At 47.5% G+C, this 12,331-nt stretch overlaps 1 protein-coding gene across 2 annotated transcripts in view; it reads left to right on the forward strand.

Moving 5' to 3' along the window:
- The window catches only part of LOC109923671 (nectin-2-like), a 56,271-nt gene that overhangs the window by 30,457 nt on the left and 13,483 nt on the right, over positions 1 to 12,331 (forward strand). The window contains exon 6 of one of the 2 annotated variants that reach the window (XM_048620534.1): positions 1,288 to 3,257. The exons of the other annotated variant lie outside the window; for it this stretch is intronic. Within the exon in view, the coding sequence (XP_048476491.1) occupies positions 1,288 to 1,769 (482 nt within the window). The 3' untranslated portion in view covers positions 1,770 to 3,257. Of the gene's footprint in view, positions 1 to 1,287; positions 3,258 to 12,331 lie in introns of those variants that run through there. 2 annotated transcript variants of the gene reach the window in all.

Genomic DNA, 12,331 nt, shown 5'->3' on the forward strand with positions numbered 1-12,331 from the left:
TGGGCCCCACCCATTTCCCACCCCGAGTTATTGGGCAGCTGGGCCTAGCAAGCCTGAAAGGCAGACAACTCTGCAAGGCTATGGACAGTGAAAAGCCAATTGGTCTTGGTAGCTAGGGACTGCTGTGAAATCACCAGCAGTGACCCTGTGCCTGATGAATGGTGACAGCAGATGTTCTTGGTAGCTCGGTTGTGACTGGAGCTGTTGTGTTTTTCTTTTGGCTTGTTGTGACCTGAGCCTTTGCCCCCAACCGTATGGTGTAGTGAACCGGTTCTAGGTGTAATCTTTTGTCGTTTGGAATTTCTCAGACTTTGGTGTCAGGCAGAGTTTTTGCAGTGGCTGGTGGATCTTTCCATTATTTGTGATTGTCCAGCTTTCTTTTCCTCCTCTCCTGTGTTTTATTGCGCGTTTTGGTATTGGCCGTAGTTCAAAAATATTGAAGACCACTGGGATGAGCAATATTGCTGGTAAAGTGGTATTGAAGCTGGGTATTACTATTGGATCCATTGGGGGTCACTGATGGAAGGAAGGAGACCAACTCTCTCGTGACTGTAGTCCCCACACTCTCTAATCTTTGTTGATTTGTGCATACCCCTCACACAGTAGGACACTGGGCCAGCCCTGTGGGTGGCTAACAAAAAAAAATGCCCCCCCCCCCCCCCCCCCCCCCCCCAAAACTATTTAGGGCAACTTGGGATGAGCTGTTCTCTGAATTTTTTTTTTGTCTAAAAATAGTCTGGTCATCATATGACAGAACCACAATTATTTTTAATCCCATTGCATTGTGCCTTTGGCACTTCACCAGAGCAGCAGTGAGAACATTGGGAGGCCAATCGACCCATTGAGCTCGTCCTACCATAACTCTCATCTCCCTGCCCCCACCCAGGTCTGGGAAAAGTCTTTTAACCCCCTTATCCACAAGCCTCGATCTTTCATTCTTTGATTTTTTTTTTGAGTTTTAGTTGAATTGACGGCTCCCAGCTTTCGTTCTTTTCCGGGGAATGGGGCGACAAAAATGGAGGATGGTGGGTGGGGGAGGTGGAGAATGTGTGTTACAGATTTCAGTTTCCCTTTTTTACTGTGAGGAAGCCCTTCCTGGCCCCCTTTGTACATCCAACCCACTTCTCTTCCCAAACCATGGGCACAGACATTGGGGCAAGGCAGTGATTGATTGTCCAGCCAGGATTCCCGTTGTTGTTGTGTAGAGTGGAAAATGTTTGCGGGCTTGTTGCTAAGGAGACGCTGGATGACCGGGAACCTCCCCGATGTGTTTTTATCTCACCCCAGACAAACAGTTGCCGCAGTCGAGCAATGTGGGAGCGATCGTGGGCGGCGTGATTGGTGGGATCTTGGCCCTCTTGGTCATCGCTGGCCTGGTTATCTTCTTCCTGCGCAAACGCCAGAACGGGGCGGCCGGCTCCTACGAGACCAAGAAGCGGGTTTTCGGCGCCGGCAACGGCGCCCCCCAGCCCGACTACATCTATCGGCCGGACTCTGACTCCGAAAAAGGGCCCAGTGTCACCATGACGACCAGCTCCATGGTAGTGGGCCACCACTCCACCGAGGATGAGAAGCTGCTGACGAGCGAAGCGCAGGATTACAAGAACGTCAAGAGTGGGAAGGGGGAGGACAACGAGGAGGACCATGGCAGCTCCAAGGGTCCCGCTCTGACCCTCCCAGGCCACCCTCGGGATGAGCTGCAAATGGAGGACGATATGGAATCTCAACGAGATGGCTCCATCATCTCCAAGAGAGCAGTCTACGTTTGAGGGTTCGGAAGCCCATGCCTTTTTACCCCCACCCTTTTCTGCTCCTTCTGCGCCCCCCCGCCCCCCCCACACGTGAATTGGACACTGTCATTTCATCACCACCCAGCCCCTCCCCCACCTTGTTTGTCCTTCCTAATAAACTTGGGGTGGGGTGTATCAACAGTGACGCAATGAACTACAAGCATGTGCGCGCGCACATGTTGAGAAGATAGCGACTGAACTGAGAAAAGGATCACGATCAAAAGAGCCTGGACTGACCGCTGTCTGACAAAAACGGCAGCGGGATTTGGGGAGTTGGGTGGGGGCACAGGCAAAGGGACCTGTATCTGAATCCGGGTGGGGGAGAATGAATGCAAGGGCCAATATCAGGACTGAGATCAGCTCGGCTTTTTTTTTTAAGGAAAAAAAGACAGGAAGTGGGGGGAGAGGTGGGCAACAGCCAGGGTGGGGGTGGTGATTTAGCATCTAAGCGGTAATGTGGACCACCCTGGCTGGGGGGGGGGGGAGGGGGTAGTTAGAGTCTAACGAAACTTGTTTTTTCTCTACTGATCAAACATTGTGCCCCCACCCAATTGCGTGCCAATCATTCAGGGTTGGGTGGGTATGAACCTAGGCTGAAGACTGCGTGTGTGTGAGAGAGAGTCCCTCTCCCTGCTCCAGTCCCATTTAAAATTGGCATTTAGAGGAATTATTTTTTTTTTGGTGGGGGAGGGGATGGGTTGGGGGAAGTGGGGGTCAGAAAACGCTCCGCTATTTTCATGAGCGTCTCTTTTAAGACTTGCATCCCGAGTGAAACTCCAGAGTAATCCAGAAAGTGGTTGCCAATTCCTTGCCATTCCTGGCCACCTGGAGCCGGTAGTTGCCCTTTTCCATGAAACTGGTTCCGGGGGCTCCTGACTTATGTCTTATTTTTTCTTAAAAATCCTGCATTTTTTAACCATCCCCTTCTCCTTCCTCCCAAAACCACCCCCAAACCTTTTAGTGAGGATTGAGATCACCCATGCAGCCTAAGATCCAAGCCCAGTGCCACCTTGGTCAGGTGTAAGACCAGTCTTGTTGCAGAGGTTTTATTTTGGGTAGCTCCTCTTCATTATTTCTATTCCCTTTTTTTTAAAACGCAAATGTGAGGGCCACACTTCCCACTTTAATGTCGGAGCCACACAATCTTGTTTTTCTTTTGGTCTCTGGTGTGCGTGTGCCCTGTTGCACTGAGTGTGGGGAAAGCTCGGGTAACATGATTAGGCCAGGAGGAATATCAGACCATTTTATTAGGAAGGATCTCTGAAAGCACTGTGTGTTTCGTTTTATGGTGTGGACTACTGGGGGGAAAAAAAATAGATTATCAGAACTAAATGAACTTGCTTGATTTGAGAAACTTTTGATTCCAGACACAAACTGTTTTTTAGAATGTGTTTTTAGATTTGCCTTTGTGCATGTGTATATTTTTTTGTGAATATATATATATATATAAAAAAAATTTCTGATTTTGCTTTGCTTTCGTTTTTGTATTTCAGAAAACAAGTGCTTTCTATTGTGTGGTTATGTTCTATGTTCAAGGTCTTGCCTTTTTGGATTGGGTTCCTGTCTAATGCATCAACTAGCATTGGCATAACATCCTTTTTTTTATTTTGTCTTTAACGGAGTAAAACTGCCCACAGGATCGCACGTCAGGCACTCATCTGATCCCGAGCCAGTTGAGGTTACTGGTGACCAGAATGTTTGGTCAGAGAAGGAGAGGTTTGAAGGAGTATGCTAAAGATAGGTTGAGGGAAGGTGGGTAAATTCGAGGCAGCTGAAGGCATGGCCACCAATGGTAGTGTGATGTGACTCTGGAGGGGTGGGAGATCTTGGTAGGGTGTAGGGGCTGGAGGGGGTTACAGAGATAGGGAGAGGGTGTAGGGGGCTGGAGGGGGTTGCAGAGATAGGGAGGTGGGGCAGGGGGCCGGAGGAGGTGAGTGAGATTGGGAGGGGGTGTAGGGGCTGCCCCTCTGCAACAGTCACTGCCTTCAGAGGAGGTGGAAAGGCGTGGGCGGTGGGGGTTTGAGTTCTTAGTGAGTGTGTGATTGTGGTGAGAGGGCAGTTGCCTTCAGTGGCATGCATATCCTTGACCATGTGTCACACCAGAGACCAGTAAATGCCTAGCTCACTACAGACAGCGAGCTACAAACCCAGCTGTGGGGGTGGTGTGGGGGTGAGCTGAGAGTCTGTGTTTGCTCATCAATGTGACAGACTCCTGTCTGTCGCCCCACAACTCTAATGTTCGGGTGCTTTGGGTGCAAAATTTGTGCTGGTGCGATCCTGATCGAGGCACGTTTAATTTCCTGGGTTACCAGTGGATGTTTATTGTGAACAGAGACAGGCTCATGTGTTAACTCTTGAACAAAAAGAAAAAGTTGCTGGAAAAGCTCAGCAGGTCTGGCAGCATCTGCGAAGAGAAAAAATCGGGTCCGGTGACTCTTCCTCTGAACTCTTGCCTGTTCTCAGTGAACTGCTTTCAACTCTAGTTACGAACTAGAACTCTCTAACTACAAACAATACCACTGTAACATCCCCTGCAATCAGTCTGGGACTTCTGTCTCCGTTGGGCAACTTCTGGTCTAGATGGGCAGATGAGCCTCGTTTGTATCTATGTCTCTGTGCGTGCTGCTCTCGCGCTCTCTCTCTCATGTTCTCTCGCTGTCTCTCGTGTGCTCTCTCGCTCTCACTGTTCAGAGCACCTTTAACTGGAAGTTGCGGAGTCTGATGACTAATCAGCTGGCTCCTGGGGGGATTCTATTTCGAGCAATGTGTCAGAAAGAAATTTCACAAGCATGCTGTTAACACTTGAAAAATCGAACATAAAAACCGGATGAGTCAGCAGCCCCTGGGTGCACAGTGAGATCCCCCTGACTCATCCCATCGATTGAGTCACGGGGAATCTTGAAGACTCTCTGGGCAGTGGTTGGGGGGGCTGGATGGGGATGCAGGGTGACCCCCCCCCACCCCGCAACAACCTGGGTTCAGTTCGAATCCCTACAGCGTGGGAAGAGACCATTCGGCCCATCGAGTCTGCACCGACCCTCTGAAGGGGATCCCGCCCTATCCCTGCATTTCTGGTGACTAACCCACCTAGCCTGGACACTGTGGGGCAATTTAGCAAGGCCAATCCACCTGAACCTGCACATCTTTGGACTGAGCTCCCAGAGGAAACCCACGCAGACACGGGGAGAACGGTGACTGTCTGCGTGGAGTTTGCACAGAGGCTGGAATCGAACCCGGCTCCCTGGTGCTGTGAGGCAGCAGCGCTAACCACTGAGCTGCCATGCCTTGAAGTTATCAAAAAGGCCCCACTTTCTCGAACTCTCCCCTCGCCTGGGGCGTGTTGACCCTCATGTTAAACTCCTCACGAATCGTCATTTCTCTCGGTCTGTCTAACCAGAGAGCAGCCCTAAGCTCCTCTCTGGGGCCATGGGCAACGTTAACTTACTTGCTCTGTACCCCATACAACTTTTATGTCTTTTTTTTTTTTCCTTTCTTTGCTGTCTGTCTGTTTATTTCAGTATTTACCTTGCTGCTATTTCCAGTAACTGATTAAACCTAGTGCCAAGCAGTTTAAAATGGTACTTGTAGCCCCGATAAGTGTTTTTTTTTTGGGACTGGCTTACATCTGGTGTTTGCAAACTGACCTGTTTCCTCTTTTTTTATGGCCGAATGTCATTTGACTTCCATTTTTTTGAGAGTTATCCATGTTGTCAGCTGTTTGCTGTTTTTTGTGACTTTTTTTTTTATGAATCAGTATCTTTTGGCAAATTGAGCAGGATTAAATGGAAGCAAAGGTCAGTAGGGAGGTGCGCTGCAGGGCCAATGTTTCTGTGTGGAAGGTCAGCCGGACTCATGGATGGAGAGAACAAGGGGTTGGGGATTGAGTGTCGTATAAGGCTGTAAAGGACCTGAAAGGGTTAACCATCACCATGAAGGCAGCTCCCTTCGTCAGGGGACTGGAGCTTAGACTGGTAATCAGAATTGAGTTATCCCTCGCGCCTAGGAATGCATCAAAATGTACAAACTGGAACCTTGCGAAGGCTATTCAGCCCTCTTGAGCCTGCTCCGCATTTCCAGTAGAGCAGATGTACTCCAGTGGAGCCTAAGGTTTCGTGGGAGCGTGTGTATCTTGGCTGTGATGTATCTGCTGAGTAATGGGATTTAAACAAATGCCCGTTTGCTGTTCATCAAGCTGGGTGAAGAAATACAGAGGACCGAGGGTGTACCACAGCTGGTACGGAGAAGGGGCCGGGGGCATTGCAGAGGACAAAGAGATGCTCGGTGCCTGATAATCCAAGCCTGATGTTGACTGATTTATTGATGTCACATGTACAGAGATAGAGTGAAAAGTGGGGTTTTGTGTGTTCTACAGGCAGATCATACCATAAAAAGTGCATCAGTGTAGCAGAACGAAACAATAAAGGTCACAAAAAGCAGAGAGGATTGAGAGAGCTCAAGGATGAGCAGAAAAAAATACTTTAACTTTCAGATTTCTGAGGGAACGAGACTCCACATTCCCAAGTTCGAATGGGCAGGGTCAGAGGTCGATTTGAATATAATGATTTATGCTGTTTTTAAATCTCCTGTTTTGTTTCTGGTCTGAATTGCTCCGTCAAATCCCGAAGCACAAACCACTGGGTAAACGATTCTGAGACTGCAATGGCACAGCGCCCCCCCCCCCCCCCATGAAAAATGTGGCTCTAGAGTGAATGGGTTTAACTGTTGTACTTGTGAGCCTTCAAAAGGTGTTGCCTGATATTGCAGTGTTCTGAGACTGGTTGATCTTTCATTTTCCCATTCACGGGTCTGCAGGAGAATCATTAATGTATAATCGGGGTCACCAAGCTGCTTTTTGATGGGCGGAGATGCTCTTTTCTTCCAAAATTGTCAAATATTACAGACTGGGCTTCTTCATTTACAGCAAATGGATTTGTGTTTAACAAGATCTCTGTCTCTCTGCCTGCCTGACTCTGCCTTTTGCGGCTGGACAGGACATTGGTTAGGTCATTTTTGGAATACGGAGTTCAATTCTGGTCTCCCTGCTACAGGAGCGATGTTGTGAAACTTGAAAGGGCACAGAAAAGATTTACAAGGATATTGCCGGGGTTGGAATGTTTTGAGCTGACTAGACTGGGGCTATTTTCCCTGCAGAGTTAGAGGCTGAGGGGTGACCTTATAGAAGTTTTATAAAATCATGAAGGGCATGGATAGGGTGAATAGCTAAGATCTTTATTTCCAGGGTAGTGGAGTCCAAAACTAGAGGTTTAAGGTGAGAGGGGAAAGGTTTACAAGGGACCTAAGGGGCAACTTCAGAGGGTGGTGCGTGTATGGAATGAGCTGCCAGAGGAAGTGGTGGAGGCTGGAACAATTAGAACATTTAAAAGGCATCTGGATGGGGACATGGATAGGAAGGGCTCAGAGGGATATGGACTAAATGCTGGCAAATGGGACTTGATTAATTTAGGATATCTTTTATAGCTCTGACTCTGTGTGTGTGTGTGTCTCTGTCTCTGTCTCTGCACGTGCCTGTCTTTCTCTTCGCCTCTTCCCCCTGCTCTCTTGCACCCTGCTGTCGCTAAAAGCTTTTGTAACAGTAGGAAAACATAGCCTATATTTTGACAGTCTGAGAATGGCTCAAAACTCTCTCTAGGTGATGATATAGTTTCTGATGTCTAGGCAATTGTAATAGAGTCATAGTGTTACAATACTGGCCCTTCAGCCCATAGGGTGGATGCCTATCAGCATGCATCTAGTCATTCTAATCCTATTTCTCAGCACTTAGCCTGAGTAACCTTTTGTATGGCCTCGTGTTTCAAGTGTCCATCTGTGTATTTCCTGAATATCTTGTGAATTCCTGTCTCTACCACCTTTTTGGGGTAACGAGTTCCAGTTACCCACAACCGGGCTTGCCACATAAACGCAGCGGTTACAAGAGCAAGTCAGCGGCTGGGAATTCTACATCAAGTAACTCCCCTCCTGACTCCCCCCAAAGCCTGTCCCACCATCGACAAGGCACAATTCAGGAGTGGGATGGAATACTCCCCACTTGCCCTGGATGGGGGCAGCCCCAACAACACTCAAGAAGCTCGACACCCTCCAGGACAAAGCAGCCCCCGCTCGATTGGCACCACATCCACAAACACCCCACTCCCTCCCCCACCGACGCTCAGTCGCAGCAGTGTGTACCATCTACAAGATGCGCTGCAGAAACTCACCAAAGATCCTCAGGCAGCACCTTCCAAACCCACGGCCAGTTCCATCTAGAGGGATAAGGGCAGCAGGAACATGGGAACACCAGCCCTGCAAGTTCCCTTCTAAGTTGCTCCCCATCAGGACTTGGGAGTAGATCACTTTTCTTTCAGTGTCGCTGGGCCAAAATCCTGGAATTCCCTCCCTAAGGGCATTGTGGGTCAACCCACAGCACATGGGGACTGCAGCTGTTCAAGAAGACAGCTCACCCCCACCTTCTCAAGGGGGGCAACTAGGGACAGGGCAATAAATACTAGGCCTGATAACATCCCATGAGTGAATTTTAAAAAAAAACTGGCACCCTGTGCTAAGGGAAAAGGTTACTCCTATCGACCCTGCATTTGGCCCTCATGATTTTTCCAGACCTCAGTCAGATCCCTCTCTGCTCCAAGGAAAACAACCCAGCCACTGTATTTTCATAGTATAGGAAATGGAGAGTCAATCCATGCACAGCATGATCCCACCAGCAGTAAGGCTAAAGAGTGTTTGTCGATTTTAGTTGGGACTGTTTTAAGTGGTGGTGGATACGTGCGGTCAAGTGTGGGTTAGCCACATGAGATGCCAATTGAAAGGCCATTCTTCCCCCTGAGGGTTGCTGTGCTGGGATCTGTGCTAATGGAGCCAGTTCAGCAACCATTATTGGGTAACCTGTTTAAACAGAAGCTCTGCTGTATCTGATATTTTAAAAAAAAAAAAAAAAAAAATTCCCATCTCCCCCACTAGAAATATGTGTGATGGGCGCGGGGAAAGATCTCCCATATTTCTTGGGCTGGTAATGATCTTTCAAGCTCCTGTTGCCCTGATCTTGTCTGTCTTTGGTTGCAGTTGGCGGGCTCTTGCTGTGCACGCATATTGGTCAATGCCTCTTTGACATCATGTGACCGCATTCCACACTGGCTGCTGTGAAGCGGGAGAGAAGCTTTCTTCTTAGGTTTTTCTTTCCGACAGGCAGATAGTTCTGAACACCATTCGGTCTCCTTGGAAACAGCGGCCCGTGTTTGGAACAAGGTTATGTAATCCAACCCAGCACCAGCTACATTCGTTAAAATAGATTTGCTGGTGGTTTGAAGTCACTGAACTGTGCAAAATGATTTGACGTGACTGCATTACTTCATTTCCTCTTGGGCGAGGGTTAAATGCTGAATTAAATATTTATCTGTCGTTGATTGAATCACAGGCTTCTGGCAGCTCGGAGAGAACCGTTTTGTGCCCAGTTCTTTCAACAGTTCTCCGATTAATCCCATACTTTTTTTTTAAACACTTGCCCACTTTGTTTTTTAATCCCCTACATCCTGAAAATCTTTCCAATATTTCCCCAATTTCTTCCTTTTTTTATCTATATATTTTTGTTTGCAGTTCCTGGTGAATCTGCTCACTTTTCAAGCGCTTGCTAGGTCAAAAAGAAAAACAATTTCTCTTCCTCTCTTCCCTCTCCTTTTTTTGGTTCTTTTCCCGATTTTTTTTTTTTTTTTTTCTCTTCTTCAATCCATGTCCCTCTGGTGACTGACCCTCCTTCCCCTGGGAACTGCAGGACATGTTTTAATGGCCCTTTAGGCCTGCCCTTTATTTTATACCCACGAAGGGGTTGGCTATCAGCTTGAAAGGTCGTTCTGCATTATTATAGTGCCTGGTTCTCTGAGAAACTGGCTCCTATTTTCCCAGAGAGGAGACGCCCACAGACGCCTTTCACTTCATTGCAATGCGCATAGCTGCAAGATCTGTTTTTTATTATTTGATTTCTGGGAGGGCAGGACTGATGCATGAAGGAAGACTGGATCGTTTAGGATTGTGTTCACTGGAGATTACAGTGAGGGGAGCAATCTCACAGAAATCTATAAAATTCTAACAGGACTAAACAGGGTATATGCAGGAAGGATGCTCCAGATGACAGGGGTGGGGGTGGGGGAAGTCCAGAACCAGAAGGGTCACTGTCTAAGGATTCGGCATAGGACTGAGATGAGGAGAAATGTCTTTACCTAGAGAGTGGGGAGCCACGATCAGGTGGGATGGGATTAGGGTCTTGTGTACGGGGCCCCTTTTGCCCTTCCTGTACTTGGGGACCCCCCCCTTCACGAGATTCCTTTTATCTCATTTTTGGAGCCTCGCTTGTTTATATGTTGAGTCCTCTAGACTGCAAACTAAACCACTTGGATGTGAAAAATATAAATTAACTGAATTGTTTTACCACACCCTAATCGTAATGCGATAATCACTTCCGTGTTTAAAGCTTTGAATGATTTGATGTGGATTCCTTCTGGCTGCCATCAGCTGTGGTTGGGTTAGTAGCTCTGCCTCTGACTCGTGAGACTCCTGGGTCACAGGCCACTCCAAGGTGGTCAAGTACTGAGGGAATGCTGTACCGTGGGAGGGTTAGCGCCAAGGGATCACTGTGCTGTGAGCAAAGTCTTTGATCTTTTTTGTTTTAAAAGATGACCGAGATTCTTCTATGTAGGGGAACCCATCGCACAATTTTGAGGAAGAGCTGGTTTCCTGTTCTTATCAAGCCACAGTTTGCAGGAGCACACTCTTTTTCCTGTTGTGTTTTTGACCTGCTAAGGTGAATACAACCGATTTTAAGTACCTTCAGTGTATAAAGTGAGTCCGGACGTTGACCAGCAGTGAAAGGTGCAATGTAAATGCAAGTCTTTTCTCGTTACTAATCATCAAACACTCTGCTCCACGTAAACATATCAGGAGGGTACAAATGAGCTGTAGCTGAGCAATATGTTGAGGGATCTCTTGTATAGCGATGTTCAAAGGGGGAAGATTGAATTGGAGCATTCAAAATCCCCGAGGGGGTTTTGAATGAGTTGATGTTCCCATGGGCCTGGAGGGTCAAACATCAGAGGGTCGTGGATTTAAGAGTCAGGAAAAGAATCGGAGGAGCGGGGTGTGGAGAGGAGGAGATTTACTTTTTTGATTTTGATGCAGCGAGTCATAAACTGTAACGGTCTACAGACAGTGGAAGTTGATTCAGACATCATCTTTATCTCTAGGGGGAATCGAGATAAATGCTTCGGAAGGAGAAAAGTGAAGCTCTGTATGGGCTGGGGTGAGGTGGAAAAAGAGTGGGACTCTGAAAGAGCTGGCAGAGTTGCGATGGGCAGAATGGCCTCCTTCAGTGGTATGTTTCGTGTTGGCCTGTGCCACTCCATCCTGGTGATGGGTTGTCGATGGACTGGTCAGTGCCAGCAGGGCACGAGGAGGAGTGGTGTTCATTCTCTGGTCCTGGGTGGTTTCTGGAAACCCTTCCTGTTTCTGAACACTCCAGAGGGTTATACATGGCGCAAACATTCTCTTTTTCCATATTTCCAAACAACAACCATCAGCGGGAAACCCTTCCATTTCACTCATTGTCTAAGATCTCGGTTAGAGTACTAACTGCCTCAGCAATGTCACTATTGAGTTATGACTTTTTGCATGGGTTGGGTGATTTATTGCTCTTTAAATGCCTCCCAGTAGCGATTAACAGCTGAATAGTGACAAAGGGTACAAACTAATACATTTTTATCTTTAATGGGAGGCGCTGGGGGGTGTGCGTTTATGGTTGAACTTCTGGCCAACAAAGTTCGTCCTATGAAGTCATTGCATCATCTTCATTCTTATGGGACTTTGTGATTCCAAGTATTTCAGATATAAACCTCCCCAGGCTGAGGGAAAAGTCCCAGGCAGTTCTTGTGGATTAAGCCAATGATTGAAACTTAGTTAAACATGATCTCCAAAGACATCCACCCTATCAACTTCTTTTTAAAAAAAAAATTAAATTGTGCCACCATCTTGTTCCAAAGGGACAAGGCCTTCCTTCAGTCCTCAGGCTAAATTTCACTCCTAGGCCCGGATCTGAAGTTGTGCCTGGGGACCTGACTAATCTACTTCCTGAGGCCTAGGAAATTTTTCTCTTGCTCCCTCACTTGCATTGTCAGTTGGTCGTGAACAGCAGATGCTAAACTGGGGTGCACTAATTATGACTATGAGTTAATTTAAAAATATTTGTACAGTTTTCTTCCGTGATTGCTGAGTGCAGTGTTCTGTTGAATAGGCCTGAAACGAAGTACAGCAGAAAATACCACACATCTCAATCCCCAGTTTACACTTCCAGGTTCCACCCTTGGCTTCATTCCAAATTCCCAGGGCGATATCTCTGTAATATGTAATTATCTCACAATGTAATTATACACTCGTGATACAGACTGTAAGCACAGTCTTAAAGACACTTAGTTTATACAACACTAAGGCACGGTACCGATGGGGATAGGTCTGTCGCTGTATAACACTGGGGTACAGTACTGGGT

Source organism: Rhincodon typus, chromosome 47 (genome assembly GCF_021869965.1).
Source record: "Rhincodon typus isolate 14 chromosome 47, sRhiTyp1.1, whole genome shotgun sequence".
Classification (NCBI taxonomy): domain Eukaryota; kingdom Metazoa; phylum Chordata; class Chondrichthyes; order Orectolobiformes; family Rhincodontidae; genus Rhincodon; species Rhincodon typus.